This window comes from Artemia franciscana, chromosome 13 (genome assembly GCF_032884065.1).
Source record: "Artemia franciscana chromosome 13, ASM3288406v1, whole genome shotgun sequence".
In the NCBI taxonomy this organism is placed as follows: Eukaryota; Metazoa; Arthropoda; class Branchiopoda; order Anostraca; family Artemiidae; genus Artemia; species Artemia franciscana.
The window spans coordinates 18,214,672-18,234,095 of NC_088875.1; the positions used below are offsets into that span (position 1 = coordinate 18,214,672).

Below are 19,424 nucleotides of genomic sequence, written 5' to 3' on the forward strand. Positions count from 1 at the left end.
AAAAGCTTTTCGGAAGTCTATTGTACCTAGATCCAGGAACCGATTACCTTTATCCAGCCATGTAAGTATACAATCGTACATACGCACTAGATAAATTGTAGTACTGCGCTAATGGAGTCCACCATGCTGATACTTATCGATAGAGGAACTGATTTGGTCGAGCAATCGACGGAGTACAAATGCTTTCGTAACTTTAGCCAGGCAGGGGGTTATCGAGATAGGACGCAATTCATCACGTACTTTAGGGGGGCTCGATATCGGAATAACCCGGATATATGCCTTTTTCCAAATATCTGGGAAAGTACCAAGCATGAAACACAGGTTAATCAACACGGATAATGGCTTGGCAATGAAGGGGGCGTATTCACGAACAAGTTTTCCAGGAAGTTCCGAAGGATAGGATGCACTGTTGGGCTTAATTTTCATTAATTCTTTGAAGACGTCTTGTTCAGTGACTTCAATAACTTCCTCTTCTGGGCAGTCGTACAAGAGATCGGCTTTTTGGGACTCGGTGGGTGGAGGGTGGGTTGTGCAGATTTCAGTGAAGAAGGAGTTCACACCTGTCGCACTGAGAAGTTTGCCATTATCGTCCAGTATTCTCACACTAGAGGTAGTGGATTTTCCCAACATTTTTCGAACAGACTGATGCCATTTCTTTGGATTACTGACGCGCATAGGTGATACTGATAAACGGCCATATTGAAGTTTGGCCTTTCGTATTACAGTGACGGTGTAATTTCGTAGTTTCTTTCCGTTTACTACATCACCGATAGAATGTAGGCGGCATCTCTCACGGATGAGTTTATTTATGGCAGGGGTAATCCATGGCTTATCAAACTCACTAATGATAACTGACTTGGTGGGGAAGATTTCGGTGTGTTTGGAGTACAAAATGTCATTGAATCTTTTAGTCTTTTCGTGGATGCTTGAATCTCCGTCAACTTCAGGGAAATCATAATTGCCTATCCAAAGACCATAGGCTCGAATGGCAGAGTCCGTCAGCGGGCGGGTAACCACGCGGCTTAGTTTAGGCTTGGGCAATGAACTGTGGGCTTTCCACAGAATAGCGAAATGGTCGGACTTGGCCACTGGTCCAAGAGAAACAGGATTACAGTAGTGGGACTCACAGTTCGTAAGAATGAGATCCAGAATGCTTCCCGAGACGTGAGTAGGCATGTGAACCACTTGTTTAAGGGATAGATTGGATGAAAGGCAGCCTTTTTTAGTCTGGTTGAAGTCGCCTGCTATGATGAAGGCAGGATTACTATAGTGGATCCGAAGCACATCAACAGTCTTTTGCAAGTAAGAGACAAGGTCTCGGCGATTCTTTGCACTTTCTGGGAAATATACTGATACCACAATTATGCACGAGTATAAGCGGGGCAAATAAGTCGGTCTGCATATCGCCCAGATTACTTCATGGTCCGGATTAGCGAGATCAGAAAGGAGTTTACAGGGTATATCTTCTCTCACAAGCAGACCAACACCGCCCCCATGTTTCGATAGACCACGATTAGAGCGAGTGTTCAAGAACACAGAGTATCCAGCCACACGACCAGTATTTTCATCGAGGTTCCATGTTTCAGTAACGGCTGCTATGGCAATGTTGTTCTGGTGAATAACAGCTTCAAAATCTTCTGTTTTGTTGCACAGCGATCTAGTGTTGCAGACGAGGAAGTTAGGAAGGCCACGACGAACGTTGAAAGTAACAGGTCTTAGGATAGGAGGCGGCTCATTGGCATAGTCGTTAACAGGCAAACTGTCGAAGCGTTCGATTACGGGTAAGTCTGTGAGACTCGATTAAGTCGGTCTGCCTACATTGGCGCGGGTGTCACTTAGAGCGGATAAGTTACTCGGTTCTCTTTGTCTAGTTTTAATTCGTATTCCAGCTCTTTTCCCGCGCGCGCCTTCTTCTTTTCTGACCGTACAGAGTAATAGGTCCTGGGGGGGCCTTCAGCAGTCCAAGTTCATTTAGACGGATGAAGGTGGATGGCGCTAATGGTGAAAATGGATAGGGTCTAATTTTAATGAGCGTTTTCATCAAACTGCTGATACCTGCTTGGTTGGTTATCACACCGATTATTAGTCTGTGAGCAACTGCATTCAGCAGTATATGAATTTCATAGGGTGTTTGATTTGATCTCACACATAAGTAGAGCTAAACTTTCCAGATGGTCTACGGTGCGAGCGCCATCTAGGTTAATGTATGGATGTTTATATAGATGTCGCTACCACCTAGCAAGGTGAATAAGGCTCAAGTAAATAGATCTAGTATTTAATTTGTATGAAATATCTCTAAGCAAAGTCAGGAACACTAAGTCTTCGTCACTTACACCATCACTGCAGGAAACTTGAGAAAAACAGCACAAAAAAGCTTAAAAACTGGGATGACAAGGGTCAGCTATTTATAGCGCTCACAGCGCCATCCCTATTCAAAAAGATGTTTTCTTTTAAACCAGGCAATTCCTAGTGGGACTTCAATGTCCTAAAGAGTGGAATTCCTTATAAAATTTGTATCCAGTTTCCAAGACCGTTCCTAAGGTTGGTGGCAACCGGGCAAAATTAATAATGGCACCCTTCCTGACTCAAATATAAATAAAAAAATCCAAGAGCCCCTATAAAGGGTATACCACCCCCTATGAACAGCCCAAACAGTTTTATAGTTCTATTGTCTAGTCTAGTCCCTTACACCTGATTTGATCGTCCCTGAAGTACAGTAAGGCATATCTTCCGGCGTGTAAAAGAAGCTAATTATCTTGATGAATTTCAAAACAGATGAATATCTTTGGAAATCGATTTGTCGTTTGAATTTTAGGCCAATTATTTTTTTTTAAATAAAATTGTATTCTTTTTTCTATTTCAATGCCTTGAGGGTAGGCTAAACTTGATTTAAAAAGCTTCCAAATTTATGATGCTTTTAAATCATTGTTTAAATAGTAATAAAATTTAAAGATAATTTGCTCGCGCTACGGTGTATCACTGCTCTCTATGTGGTTACCTTCTGAGATTGGTTGTGAAGGCTGATTCTTTTGATATATTTATTGATATGAATATTCTATTTCTTTGAGTTTAGGGTACTATTGACCCGTGTCACTCCTTACTTACAGAGTTCTTGTTCCCTTTTAAGAGTCAAAAGTAATACGAGGGCAACTAGTCCCCCCCCCACAAAAAATGACACACTTCTTAAAATTTAAATTGTTTTCAAACGACTATATAACCTGTATAATATTTAAAAACCTGTAGCGACATTCGTTACAAGGACCTATGTTTTGCCAGGACTAAAATAGTACTGCTTCCTATTTTCGTATATTTGTCAACTACTTAACATCTTCGTGCTTCCCATTTAAACCGAATAGAAAGCAACATAAGCAATATATCTTGGCTTTTTCTACAGTTAGCCATGACTGGATGCCCACAACTATTCCATTTTAATTCAAAAATCAGCGAAATGGAATAGTTATGGGCATCAAGTCATGGCTAATTGTAGAAAAAGCCAAGACATATTGGTAGATAGTCATAGAGCTAACATAGTGATAGAACCTATAGTTTTCAAAGTGTTTGATGAATTTGGCTTGAGTAAACGGTGGAAATATGCGGGCGCCTCTCCTATTGGACCAATACACGGTTTGTTATCGTTTAGCAATTCACACCTGCCAAGCGTCTCAGGCAGGTTGACCCAGAATTTAAAATTAAGATAGGACCATTAGATTCCCTGAAAATAAGAGGTAAACAAGGGACGCTTACCTATGGTCTGAGGCAGGTTGAACCAAAAATTTAGAATTGAAACATGAGAGCGTTAATTTCGCCAAGAATCAGAGGCAAACAAGCGTCTAAAGCCAAAATGGGGCGTTTCTGCATTGAGCGTCAGGCAAGGCGAATTTAAAACGAATATAAAGCAACACAAGCAGGAGCAGGGATGATAGCTTATAAGAGTAGGAACTAGGAAGTTTGTTGAAGTCTGTTTGTAAAAAAAAAAAACCAAAAAACTATCAACGCTTTATAGGTTTTGGCGACACTTCACATTTTTTTTCAGTTTAGTGATAAGAACAGCTGATTTCAAAAGAGCAATAGATCTTAATAGGGTAGTAATAAGTTTCTTATCTCAGCTCCCAATCGAAAAAATGAATAACAAGATTTAACAATTGTTAATTATCACTGAATATTAGATGGTGCTTGTAGTCTTTTTTTTGTCTACACTAGTGCCTGTTTCCAAGCTCAAAAGTTACCTATCCTCTTTGTCCCGTACTTTAATAAGCATTTTTTAAATTCCGTTAGACCCATAATTCTTGAAGAATTGATGAAAGAAAACAATATCATTTTTTTTTTCAAAAAAAAAAGTTGTTAATGAAACATGACATTTCTAAGTTTTGAGAGGCTGAAAGCCATAGGTGTTACGTGAAAGACATCAAATACTGTTGATGACTATGTAAAAAAGAAATTGAATTGGTATATTATGATCAAACATTTACTGGTTTAATAAAATTTAATGATTTAACATAATCACAATAAGATATGATGATAAAGTAAGATGAATAGATGAAGATGAAAAAATACAGATTTGACAGCCACTGAAATTCCGATCTGCCGGAATTGCGTTCTTAGTCGGTGAAATCAGTTATTTCACTGACATGCTTTCTAAGTTAGGTAAAGAGACGAATTAGAATAAATAATATTATAATATTAACAAAAACAGAGAAAAAACGCTAGCAGAATACCTACTGCTAACTAGATCTTGTTCAATGACAGGAGTTGTTTTCAAGCTAGAAAAAAACAGATGATTCAAGAAAAAACTTTAGCATTTGCTGGCTAAAGTTTCTTGGCGTAGCGTTTGGAAACTGTTGACTAGCGTAATATCAAGGGCCAGTTTAGTGATGGATTTTAAGAGCAAAAAAAAAAAAATAGTAAAATGAAATCTCAGGAGCCGAAGCTTCGCTCAGTGAAGAGATACTTCTTTAACAGCTTGAATTTCATTTTATTTTATTCAGAGTTGTGAAAAATACTTAAGAGAGTTGTAAGTGACTCATAAGACACCAGTCATCAGCGTCCATTGGCAATTGATCTCACAGCCAGCGCTATAAATAGAACATATCTCTCCGACCTAGGAGTTTTCAAGGGATCCTTTCTTGCGTCATTGTCTGTGGTTCACATATGCAGCAGGAGCGTGATTTGCTATGGGGCAGGAGGGCAACGACCCCTCCAAGACCTCAGCCCCCCCCCAACTGAAATTCAGTTCCTTCCAAAATATTGTTTCTTCAACCCAGACACATAATACACTGAGATTTATCCGTCTCCCTTTTCGTTGGAGTTGGCTGGCTGCTTAGCTTATAGAGCATTACTAGCACTTTTAGTTCACCTCCCTCATATTGTTTTTATTTGTGTTGCATACTTTATTTATTTCTTGAGTCAATAAAATACAAATAACTTTACTTAAACGAGATCTTTATTTGTGCAACCTTAATACTTTCAAAGAACAAGGAAAAAAGATAAAGACATAAAATATGCAGCAAACTTGAAAACGAAACAACAATAAAACAAAGGTATTCTTATTTCATTTTCGTTTTACGTTAAAAAAATAAAACAGAAAACAAAACATAAAATATGAAACAACAAGAGTGAGTAGTCGCTTTTTTTTTTACAAACAATCAATTGTTTAAAATTAATTAAATGTTTTTATATCTAAAAGGTAAAAACCAGTAAACAGTGTACAAAAGATTTTGATACATAAAACAGAACTGAGATATCTTAAAAATATATATACATATATTATACAAAATTTTGCCGCCCAAGACTTCGACCAGAAGGTCGAAAGGTCGATTCATTTGAAATGATTTAAAAATGAACAGAGATTAAATAAATAAAAAACATGTGTAACTCTCGCAACATCTAGAAATAATTAAATATATGAACTGGAAAGTCGCCCCCTTGTACCCAAATTGTAGTAAAAGACAGATATTAAAGTTATGCTACGTATTTATGTTTTATTATATTTTAAACGCGCATTTTATATTTTAAACAGTCAGTTTACGCCATATGTTCATTGCTTTTTTTTCCATCTTTCTTGTAGACGCTATTAACGTCAGAAAATTATCTCATTTCCTTTTCCCCATAATTATTATGGTATAAAGGTGAATTATTATAGAAAATGTAAGAAGAGTTAAATTGCAGATTGTTTACCAGATTTAAGTTGGAGAATTTAAGATTTAAACTGGGAAATGACAGGTAAAGGTGCCAGCAATATCTGAGCTTAAAGGTTGAGTCGAGGGGGTTTTTAACTCAACTAGGTCTTGAAGTAGTATTCGATAACAGATTGATATTCCGTGGTTTAAGAGGGTGCGTAAAATAAGAGTTAAAAGGAATAAAAAGATAAATAATATTTTAACCCCTTTCTACTGAAAATTATTTATACCCGTTTTTCATTTTATATGGTACTAATATCTTTAAATGATCGTAACACCTTAATAACATCTGACAGGAAAGGATCTCTACCATCCTGCCTGCTTGATTTTTAGTATGAAATAGAAGAAAAGTTTATCTGCACATAGTTTAAGTTGTCAAACGAGATATAATTTGGAGAATATCTGCGAAACGTACAGTTATCAGCAATACCTAAGCTGAGAATAGAAAGTAGCTCAAGACTGATTCAAATATGTTTGGAGATAGCATTCGATTAAGATAGGCATTGTACGGTTGAAGAAAAAACATGTAAAATACTATAAGGGACATAAAATTCAAATATTTTTTCAAATAATAAAATTATTTATGTCAATTTTCAGTTTTGTTGCAGATTTTATTAATATCTACAGTTATTAGGACTACCTTCTTAATTTCTACATGTCTTAAGTTACCTCATTATCATCAACAGATGCTAATAACATATTTTTAACATCTGAAAGGAAAGGACCTCCTCCAACCCGATTAATGGCCTCTAAAAAAGTCGAAAATGGCCGAAGAATTGAATCACAATTCGTTTAAGTTGTCATACTAGGTATAAATCACGAAATTTCCGGTAAATGAATCTATCACGAATATCTAAGCTGAGAACAGAAAGTAGCTCAAGACTGATTCAAATATGTTTGGAGATAGCATTCGATTAAGATAGGCATTGCGCGGTTGAAGAAAAAACATGTAAAATACTATAAGGGACATAAAATTCAAATATTTTTTCAAATAATAAAATTTTTTATGTCAATTTTCAGTTTTGAAGCAGATCTTATCAATATCTACAGTTATTAGGAACAACTTATTAATTTCTACATGTCTTAAAGCTACCTCATTATCATCAACAGAATAACATATTTTTAACATCTGAAAGGAAAGGACCTCCTCCAACCCGATTAATAGCCTCTGAAAGTGTCGAAAATGACCGATGAATTGAACCAAAATTCGTTTAAGTTGTCATACTAGGTATAAATCACGAAATATCCGGGAAATGAATGGTAAAGTTGTCAGCAATATCTGAGCTAGAAAAGGGGATATCGAGGGCAAGTTAAATAATTCAATGAAAAATCCGAATGGTTTTGACACGTATATGGAACGCTTTGTCAGATTCAAACTTATTTACATCGCAATACAATAAAGCATAAGTTGAATGGACAGGTTTTATAAAGGGGATTCTATCTCAAATATGGATGAAAATAACACTTAATTAAGCTACGAAGCTGATAGGTTTGTGCGGTTTTTCAGAGAAAAAAAGTGCGTAAAGTAGGAGTTAGAAGAAGTGAAAACTGGGACATTTTAATACCGATAAATTAATTCAATAGGCTATAAAAACATATTCGAATGTCTATATATCTGTTTTCTAGATTGAATAGATTATTTTACATTGAGATTCTACATTATCTAGAATTAACTAGATACCTAGTTCTAAAAAGATGCAATAATAACTGGAAAAGTTGCCATGGTTTTTTTTCTGACGTTTGCGAATATTTTCGTGTGTTTTTTTGGGGGAGCTTGAAATCAAAAATATCCTGAAGGTAATGATTGGGTAATCTATGAATTTAATCGAAGGCCCTAATGGAATGAGCGATTAATATTGACCTGTCACTAAGACCCCCCCCCCCCAAAAAAAAAACAACAACTCAAATCTGAATCTATGCAAAAAGCCTATTTCTACATGCATACTTTTTTAGTTGCGTAGTAAGCAAAGAGTAAATGAATGAATCTTTTACTTTTTTGTAGTTTCTATTTTGGGATGCTTTTACCCTAAGAAGTATTTAAACATTTCTTTTGTCACAGATTTGTCACAGTCGTCAAAGACAGACTAAATTCTAAATTAATTTCTCATCAGTTCAAGTAGCGATATATTGTCTTTTAATGGCCACTTTAAGCAAATTGCTGGGCGTCAAAACATTACGAATTTCATGCTCCTTTAAAAATAAATTCATATAAATATTTTATAAATATTTATACACATATTTAAAATCGCAGTTTTGAGCTCTTTGCATAAAACTTGAAGAAAAATTAAAATCATCATTAAGATAAAGAAGAAACAACAGATTAGTAGGCAATTAAAAAAACATGAAAAAAACAAGTAATTGATATATAATTGTCATTTATTCTTTTTTTGTTAATATTCCTTCTACTTTTATTACTCTTTTACTCTATATATTTTTTCTATATTCTACAGTCTACTCTTCAATATTCTACTCTTTCGTATTAGTTCTACTTTTAGAATACAAACACAAATTGAGAGCTCTTTATATACTATTTTTGAATATTTAGTCTCAAATATTTGAAAACGATGAGTATTATATTTAGATACGGGTTGAAAGACAGGTAATCTCTGTAATGGCAGGTATCTTTATCACAAATGAAAGGAACAGGGATTCTTAATTTTTTTTTTCTGAACTAACTAGAGCAATGGGCTAATGGCAGAAAATGAGGCAATGAGGTACTTTTAACGGACTTTTTATAAACACAGTTTAACCCAAACAACTGTTAAATGGACTAATGAAGCATAGATAAATAAAAACTAGCTACTATTAAGGCACGGATCGAAAGACAGGTAATATCTGTACTTGCAGGTATTTTTATCAGGTATCACAAATGGAACTGGAAAGTATCACAAATGGAACTGGAACAATGGGAATTGAGGCAATGGGATACTTTTAACGGACTTTTTATAAACACAGTTTAACCCAAACAACTGTTAAATGGACTAATGAAGTATAGATAAATAAAAACTAGCTACTATTAAGGCACGGATCGAAAGACAGGTAATATCTGTACTTGCAGGTATTTTTATCAGGTATCACAAATGGAACTGGAAAGTATCACAAATGGAACTGGAACAATGGGAATTGAGGCAATGGGATACTTTTAACGGACTTTTTATAAACACAGTTTAACCCAAACAACTGTTAAATGGACTAATGAAGTATAGATAAATAAAAACTAGCTACTATTAAGGCACGGATCGAAAGACAGGTAATATCTGTACTTGCAGGTATTTTTATCAGGTATCACAAATGGAACTGGAAAGTATCACAAATGGAACTGGAACAATGGGAATTGAGGCAATGGGATACTTTTAACGGACTTTTTATAAACACAGTTTAACCCAAACAACTGTTAAATGGACTAATGAAGTATAGATAAATAAAAACTAGCTACTATTAAGGCACGGATCGAAAGACAGGTAATATCTGTACTTGCAGGTATCTTTATCAGATATCACAAATGGAACTGGAATGTATCACAAATGGAACTGGAACAAAGGGAACTGAGGCAATGGGGTACTTTTAATGGACTTTATAAAAACACAGTTTAAATCGAACAGTTGTACTAATCGTAGTCTGATGAAAACTATTATACAACTCTTAGATAGAGAAGGGGCTAACATCAATAAATTTATGAGAAGGAAATGGGCTACTAAAGAAGTTCCAATGAACATTGTGAATACAGTATAACTAGAACAATTTTACTAGTTGAACTGATAGGATAGGTTGTCAAAGACATAAACAAACTCACTTCAGGGAATTATAATAAACATTGCTGTTTTGTGATAAATTGTAGATTAAATTTCCTAATTCTCTAAGCAACAAAAATAGGATGTAGAGTCATTTAGAGTACAAGTGCTTGCACGTTGGTTAGGTGCCAACTTGTATCTCCTCGAAATTTATTATCAGCAACGTAGACAAACTCTGAGGTAGATATTTGAAAGATTTGTGAATTATGAAATGTAATCTACAATTTATCACAAATTAGACACATTTTTATCACAATTATCACATTTTACTGAACACTACAACTACACTATAACACTACACACTGAACACACTAACCCCATTATTGGGTAACCTTGTTATGAACTCTTTGGTGCTTAATAAGACGATTCTTACGGGAATATTTTTTTTTACAAACTGGACACTCATATGGTTTTTCCCCAGTGTGAGACAATACATGGGTTTTTAAATGTGAAGAACTAGAAACATTTTTCTTGCATGTTGGACATTGGAAGGGTTTTTCCCCGGCGTGAAATCTTTGATGCTTTTTGAAATTCCAAGCACGAGTGAATGTTCTCGGGCAAATTTCACACTCATAGCGTTTTCCTTGGTCTATACCTGAAATGGAAAGAGAATCAATCTTTAGCAGTTCTCAAATAATCACAGCACTTCCTAACTCCAGTATGTGAACTTCTGCAACAGCTGAACTTCAGCTCCTGAAAGTAAAAATGCCTTCCCCGTTTATTCCTAAGAAATCGAAAACAAGCAGATAAATGGAAAAGATACAATGCACCTGAAGAAATTATATATAATAAAGTGACATATAATAAAAAAAAACTATTAGTGAAAAAGCACACCCACATACGCACACGAACACATATAGAAACACACGCACAAAAACAAACTCACACACATACATACACAAAAAGACCAAATTTGACATATATATACATATATGTATATATATATATATATATATATATATATATATATATATGCAAGTGAAGCAAGATAGGCAAGTGAATGAGGCCTTAACTTTACTCACCCATCGAATTACTTAGTACAAATAGTTTTTCAGTGTTTAATTGGGTTGCCACTCCTTGGAAATATCCCAGAGACCTTGAAATTCCTGTCGTCAGCGTGTAATATTAAGAAGGTGAATTATTTTAAACATTACCCTCCAAAAGGGTATTAAAAATGTATATTATCATGATTATTATTTAATACATTGTCAGCTTTTGTCAGACCATTGTGTACTTCGCTATTGAAGTAATTTTTCAAGTGGTTTAATATTGTGTAATTCTCAGTGTTGACCAAGGCAAAATCCAGGGGGAAAGGATTCGAAGATTTGACCACCCCCACCTAAAAACAAACCTAAATTCGGTCCAGGTGGTTGTTTTCCTCCCAGAATTTGATTTTCACACTTGCTCGAACTGATTTATCCGTTAGGACTGATACGACATAATCTGTTAGGATACAACTGATACAAAATATCTAGGAGTTTTAATTGATGAATCTCTTAGTTTTAGAGAACATATATATATAAACATATATATATAAAAATAAGTTGTCTGTGTGTGTGTGTCGAGTGACGTCATGTTTGTGTGTCGACTGACGTCATGTTTGTTGACTGACGAAATTACACAACGGGACATCGGGACACAACTGACGACCGGCACACCGGGACATCCAATGTATATAAAAATAAGTTGTCTGTGTGTCGAGTGACGTCATGTTTGTGTGTCGACTGACGTCATGTTTGTTGATTGACGAAATTACACACCGGGACATAGGGACACAAATGACGACCGGGACACCGGGAAATCTATATATATAAAAATAAGTTGTCTGTGTGTAGAGTGACGTCATGTTTGTGTGTCGACTGACGTCATGTTTGTTGATTGACGAAATTACACACCGGGACATCGGGACACAAATGGCGACCGGGACACCGGGACATAGGGAATATAACTGACGACCGGGACACTCAAAGAGAAAGTGACCGGGACACAAGGAATGTTCGATTAGCAATCACCATCAACAAAGCACCGGGACACAAATGACGACCGGGACACAGGGAATATAAATGACAACCAGGACACTCAAAGAGAAATTACAGACCGGGACACCGGAATACAAATGACGACCGGGACACCGCGACACACAAAATATAAATGACGACCGTGACAGTCAAAGAGAAATTACAGTGGGACACCAGGACACAAATGACGACCGGGACACAGGGAGACAACAACAACGGGGACGCTGGGGGTTACAGGGGGATATATAAATGACGACAGGGACACAGGGAATGTTCGATTAGTAATCAACATCAACAAAGCTCAAGGGCAATCATTAGAATAATGAGGTATAGATCTGAATACAGATTGTTTTTACCATGGACAATTATATGTTGCATGTTGAAGAGTCGGTAAACCTGACAATCTATTTATATGCACAGACAATGGGACAGCAAAGAATGTTGTACATTCGCAAGTTTTACGTAGTTAAATATATATATATATATATATATATATATATATATATATATATATATATATATCACAGGTGGGACACAACTACAATGGCGCATAACGACTTGCGCGCGCGGGGGAGGGGGCTTGGGGGGGCGCGAAGCGCCACTCCAACAGCTAGTAGATTATATTAGTCTTAAACTCGCTAGGAATGTTGCCATTTTAAGAAAGTATACGCACATTTTCCCAAGCGATATTTAAAACTATGATTCCTTAATTCATCCTTATCTGCTATATTGTTGTAGTGTTGGGGGTTGTAGATTTCCTTCTCATCTCCATCATATTCCAGTTTTGCAGAATAAAGCCCTTCTATGGTTATGCGTTGTTGGTTTTAAAGACTCGTTACAAAAGAAGTATATATATTGCAAAATCTTGCCTTTAGCAGGACTTATTACTTTTTATTGAAGTTTGTTTATGTATAAATACTTGCAAAATTGTTTACCAATACGTGTTTAAAGTATATTTGAAATAGGAAGTGATATTCATACAGATTTTACAAGACAGTCCAATACAATTCGTCGCCATCTTGCTATTACCCGTAGATCTCAATTTTCTATTTGGCATCTGGGACCCCATGCATGGAATTGTTTACCTACGACTTAAGAAACATGGATAACTTTTGCGAATTCCGGCTGGAATTAAAGCTATTTTGCCTTAATATTTATGGTCTGATAGTTGAATGGACCTCAATTGGATCCAAGATGTTGGTTTGGTTTTAGGCGATTTCTTTCGAGTGGTTTTAGTTTCTTTTTATTTTGTCTTTTTTGAAGCGTAATCCCTTATCGATCAAAATGCAGGGTGATTAAGCTTTTTTCTCCTTTCTTTTCCTTTTTTTTCTATTTATTTTCTTTTTTCGTTTTCCTCTCCTTTTTCGTATTGTTTTTATCGGTATGTGTACTGGGGTTGTAAGCCCAAACAAGCTTTGCTTCGAGACATTTGCTTGTTTTGTTTATTTATATTAATAAACCCATCTCTCTCTCTCTCTCTCTCTCTCTCTCTCTCTCTCTCTCTCTCTCTCTCTCTCTCTCTCTCTCTCTCTCTCTCTCTCTCTCTCTCTCTCTCTCTCTCTCTCTCTCTCTCTCTCTCTCTCTCTCTCTCTCTCTCTCTCTCTCTCTCTCTCTCTCTCTCTCTCTCTCTCTCTCTCTCTCTCTCTCTCTCTCTCTCTCTCTCTCTCTCTCTATATATATATATATATATATATATATATATATATATATATATGTGTATATATATATATATAGGGGAGACCGGGGCGCCTTCGGTCACTTTTTCGATTACCAGCCACCAAGAATTTTACGTTCGTTATTTTGAAAAATCTTGCTGAACGCAGGGAAGAGCAACGTTTGATCTACCAAATCTATTTTGTAGTTTTCTTAGAACTCAACCGGATTGTAAGAAAAAAGTGATCCCGCTGAAGCCCCATTTTGACCGGAGGTGCCCCCAACCCGGGGCACCTTCGGTCGGGCTTGGGGCACCTTCGGTCAGCCTTGCAATTATACGAATTACCTCCGTTATCCTGTCTTTAGATGGCTAAATATACAAAGCTTACTTATGTCTTCGTTTATTGTTTGTAAAAATAAGCCAAAGTAACAAAATCACATCATTTATTACTGTCGGAAGGAAATTTTCGACATCACTTTTGATACAGAGGCAGAGATGGTTGAGTTCAGCGACTTCACTTTTCAGCGGAGACTTGGAAAAAGTGAAAAATCGACGTCGCTGAACTCAATCATCTCTGCGAGACGTGCCGTACCCCCACTTCTGCTAGGAATGGGCAATTTCATCTTAACATCCGCCAAATTGACATAGCTTTCATCCACTACTTGTGGGAAAAAAAACTTGCTAGAATCACTGTCCTTTCTGCGAAGGAAACTTACAAAAACTTCACTGTTATCTTTTTCTTTGACGAATCCAACGTAGTGCAGTGAACTGTTCTTGCCTTCGAACTCCACCAACACATAGTCGCCAATACTAAGGGTCCCCAGTGCAAGTGGCTCAGTTAGCTCGTCATCACCGATATGTAGACTATCATCCGTGTCATCATCCAGATGAACTGAAACAACAGATTCTTCATCAGTCGACTGATCGCACAAAGACGTTTGCTGCTTCCTCTTCTGACCCTTGCTTTTCGTTTGACTTGTTGGCTTCTTCATATTTTTTTTCAGCAATCTTGCTTTTGCTTTTGCATCTTTCTCATCTTGCTTTGCTTTCTTAGCCATCATAGCAGCTTCAATTTTATCTTTCTCTGGTGTGTCTGTCAAAACTCTCGATGCACCCTTTTTCCTTCCGCCCCTATTGCTCTGTTTCCTTAGCAATGCCTTTGGATACGGTCGGACATCTTCGGGGGTCAAAGCATTAGAGTAACGAATCTCTGCAGCTGGTGTTGCCGGTGCAGTTGACGGTGACGGGCAAGGATCTAGTAGATCCGATACTGGTGGGTTTCTCTCTGTTGCTGATGGGCACGGCTCTGCCTTAGGACGGTCGCTGACAGACGCAGCATAAAAATCCTCATCAGAAAAAGCATTGCGGTTGAAGGGCCAAATGCCAGGCTTCGAAAACCCAGAAATGATGTTGTTCATGGTCAGTGCATTTGGATAAGCATTTCCTACAAGCTGGGCAATATGGGTGATCTGGATCCTCTGAAACGGATTTGAAGTCATCCAATCATGAAATGCTCTTTTCAAAGCAGACTTCAGTGGTCCATAGATAGTAATATCTAGAGGCTGAAGACGATGACTGCAGTGGGGTGGGAAGGATAGTAAAACAATGCCATTTGCACGGGCGTACATGATAACGTCAAGACCGATGTGGCTCTCATGGTTATCGAGCAATAAGAGGACCGGGCTGTCCTTGGAACATCGAACTTGTCTCTTGAAATGCTGTATCGCCTCGTAAAACAATGTTGCAGTCATCCAACCAGTTGTTTGGGCTAGGCCGAGACTTCCTGCAGGGGCCCCAAACATCATATGATCCTTGAACTTTGCTCTGGGGAATACGAAGACTGGTGGCACGGTTCCACCAATAGCATTGACAAAGCAACAAACAGTAACAAGTTCACCCCTTTCAGCTGTGGTAACCTGACCAACCTGCTTGGTACCGGTTTGTGCTATCACCTTGGGGCTGTCAAGTACAGTTGTGACCCCCGTTTCGTCACAGTTCCAAATGCTTTCTCCTGTGAATTTGTATTTGTGCAGGACAGCCTCCAAGTTGTCAAGGAATCTGTCAACATTAGCACAATTGAAGCTCGAGCTGCGAGCTAAGCTAGTGTTCTCTGGCTTTCTGAGAGACAAATCACCTTGCCTTATCATAAAGCCCTTCATCCAGTCTGGCCCAGCCATCTGTGCTTCTTCCCAGTTGTGAGGAACTTTCTTATCTAGTCTTTTTGCATAATCATATGCAAACTTTCGTGTTTGCATCAGGGTCATACCATAATGGACTTTCGAACAATGTTTCAAATAAACAGCAAGCTGGCCCTCTTCATTGGCCGTGAAAACTTTTGCAGTTGACAGTCTCTCTTTTCTTGTCGGAAGAAAAGCACTATTGAATGTGCCACCACTAGAGGTTCCAGAATTAGAGACCCCAGCTTGAATAGGCACTGGTATGCCCCCTTGCTCTTGCTCGCGTAGTTCTTTTGCTCGGCGAACGTTGTCGATAAGGGTTGATTTCGGTATTCCGAAAGCTGTTGCAGTACTACGAATTGAAGCTTTGTCCATCAAAACTTTGGAAACAGCAATGTTCATAGCCTCATCTGACACACCCTTCGGGCGTTTTGGAACTCTGTTCCGAACCATAACCAATGATCTGGAAGAAACTTTGAAATTAAGACTTACCGAATTTGGCAGTGTAAAAATGACCTACAGTAAAAGAGAAGAAACAAACGAACTTATTTCCGGCGTAATAAGTTCGTGGAACTTAATAGCACGACCCAACAAGCGTCAAAGAAAATGCACTGTGGCCCGAGCGCGTCATTTTCATTATGGAGTACTAAGTGAAGTTTGTTTTGCAGCGTCAAAACCAGTGACCAATTAATATGCGCCTTGATGGAATGGGGGAAGTAAAACCTTCTGTCTGAGAACTTTGGCCTATTTTTCATTTGACTTACTTTCACTGTACCAGTCTTTCTTGATTACACCAGGAATAAACAAAAAGTTAAATCTTTGGCACCACAAGATTTTATATTAATGAAAAATAAAAAAAAATATAATTTTAAAAATAAAAATATCTTGATCATCATTTGAAGATATATTTTCGGCTTCTAAAAAAAAATTACAAAAATCACATACCATCAAGTTTCAACCATCACAAGAACTTTTTTACTACAGAAAATTTTGGTTGTCACATAATTTTGGGGGGATATTTCCCGAATTAATAAAGGGATTTAATTCAAGCTAATCTGATGAAACAAACACAATTTTGCCAGGTAGTTTTAACAACAATATCTTCATTGTGGTTACAGCAATCGTTGCAGCTATTACTTGAAACTATGCAACTACTACTTACTATTTTAAAACTAGTAGTACTACTTTACTATGTGGCATACGGTAAAGGACAAACCATGGAATATAGTAACAGAAAGTTTAAGACTTGTTTAGAGAAAGGCATCTGCAGAGGGACAATTTGGTCATTTGATGCTGACTCAGGAATGGTATCTATGATTTCATCTTTTCTTCATAGTTAAAACAAACTTATTATGAGAAGAAATGCATGCAATTTTTAAAAAACATTTCGAAACAATCCATATTGGAAGCAAATGATAATAAAAGGTGTACCATTGGAATTATCATTGTAATGACCAGGGTCATTTACAGGCTTCATTTCTTTTGAACACACTCGCTGATGCAGCGGAATATCACTGCCCTTCTCTCGTTCTGAAAGTAACAAACTCTTTTGGTACACCTTACTTTAGTTCTATGCTGGGAGCATCAATGTTAACCACAATTGAATTGTAGAGAGACCTATCTTTAACTTAAAACTGGTAAGGTTACGTTATTCATCAGGTTGGGGTGCCTCCGGTCAGCGACCGAAGGTGCCCCGTCGTGGACTGACCGAAGGTGCCCCAGCCGCCATTTTGTCAAACTTATTTTCTGACCCGAAAACAGAGAAAGATTTCTCCTTAGAAATACCACTATCTTCTAGTCCTATCATTTCTATGTGTATACAAATTTAATCATCGAAATCAATGCCAAACAGAAGGGGAAGGCTAGGTTCAAACAGAAGTAGAGAAACTTACTTTTCGCAAAAAAAATGGTAAGAAACTCTCTCCAGCTAAACTGGCTGAAGCTAACTGAGGGAAATTTTCTTCGGACATCCGCCTTGGATAAACAACCTCCCCAGTGCCATCTAGCATAAAAATACGTAAACTCAAAATGAGTTATTGGGGGTGACCGGAGGCACCCCGTGACCGAAGGCGCCCCGGTCTCCCCTATGTATACATATATATATATATATATATATATATATATATATATATATATATATATATATATACTAGCTGTTGGGGTGGCGCTTCGCGCCACCCCAACACCTAGTTGGTGGGGCGCTTCGCGCCCCCCCAAGCCCCCCCGCGCGCGTAAGTCGTTACGCGCCATATTAGTTACGCGCCATATTAGTTACGCGCCATTGTAGCTGTATCCCTGTGTCCCACCTTTGAATAGAGATAGATATAAATATATATTTTTAACTACGTAAAACATGCGAATATACAACATTCTTCGCTGTCCCATTGTCTGTGCAGATAAATAGCATTTATATTTATATGTCTGTGCATATACAAAGCCTTATGTACTAATAATGACGTCATATGCAAACGCTCTTTTTACAAACAAACAAACATGCATACACACAACTCGCTTCGCGCCACCCCAACACCTAGTTGGTGGGGCGCTTCGCGCCCCCCAAGCCCCCCCGCGCGCGTAAGTCGTTACGCGCCATATTAGTTACGCGCCATTGTAGCTGTGTCCCACCTGTGAATAGAGATATATATAAATATATATTTTTAACTACGTAAAACATGCGAATATACAACATTCTTCGCTGTCCCATTGTCTGTGCATATAAATAGCATTTATATTCCCTGTGTCCCGGTCGTCATTTGTGTCCTAGTGTCCCAGTTTGTATTTTCTCTTTGAGTGTCCCAGTCGTCATTTATATTCCCTGTGTCCCAGTGTCCCGGTTGTCATTTGTGTCCCAGTCTGTAATTTCTATTCGAACAATCCCTGTGTCTCAGTCGTCAATTATATATCCCGCCTGTGCCCCCGGCGTCCCCGTTGTAGTTGTTTCCCTGCGTCCCGGTCGTCATTTATATTCCCGGTCGTGATTTGTGTCCGGGTGTCCCAGTCTGTAATTTTTCTTTGAGGTTCCTGGTCGTCATTTATATTCCCTCTGTGTCGGTCGTCATTTGTGTCCCGGTCTGTAATTTATCTTTGAGTGTTTTTTCTTTTTAGTTTTTTTAGTTTTTTACATTTTTTCAGTTTTTTTTTTCTTCTTTATTTTTCAGCGTCACTATGAAGTACATATCGCCGAACCTTTGTTTTTTAACTTAAATCTGGTAGGCATTGATGACCTTATCCAAGTCAAAATCCCAAACCCAATCATCATCGCTATCATTTTCAGTTTTGATATGTTTTGACTCTCGCTTTCCAGGTGGATTTTCATCTAACTGCGCGGTTTTACGTTCTTTAGCCGCAAGCCTGTTTTCTTGCTGTTCTTGTGATTCCTCGGCACGCTTTCTTTTCTTACTTTCTCTATCAGCTGCAAGCCTGTTTTCTTGCTGTTCTTGTGATTCCTCGGCACGCTTTCTTTTCTTACTTTCTCTATCAGCAGCAAGTTTTTTGGCATAGACTCTTTGAGCAGCTTCCTCGGCTGTTGCCATTGTAGGTTCTTCAGTCATTTTACAATTAAACATTTTTCCGTGAACGCATGTCTTAAATACCATTAATGACGTCAC

The 19,424-nt window shown here is 37.6% G+C and overlaps 2 protein-coding genes across 5 annotated transcripts in view; both read right to left on the bottom strand.

The window, feature by feature from the left end:
- The window catches only part of LOC136034606 (integrator complex subunit 14-like), a 372,471-nt gene that overhangs the window by 99,796 nt on the left and 253,251 nt on the right, over positions 1-19,424 (bottom strand). The gene's annotated exons all lie outside the window — the stretch shown is intronic.
- Positions 5,207-19,424, bottom strand: part of LOC136034607 (zinc finger protein 572-like) — a 50,293-nt gene continuing 36,075 nt past the window's right edge. For both annotated transcript variants that reach the window (XM_065715888.1, XM_065715887.1), the window contains one exon: positions 5,207-10,562. In XM_065715888.1, the coding sequence (XP_065571960.1) occupies positions 10,288-10,562 (275 nt within the window). In that variant the 3' untranslated portion in view covers positions 5,207-10,287. The remainder of the gene's footprint in view (positions 10,563-19,424) is intronic.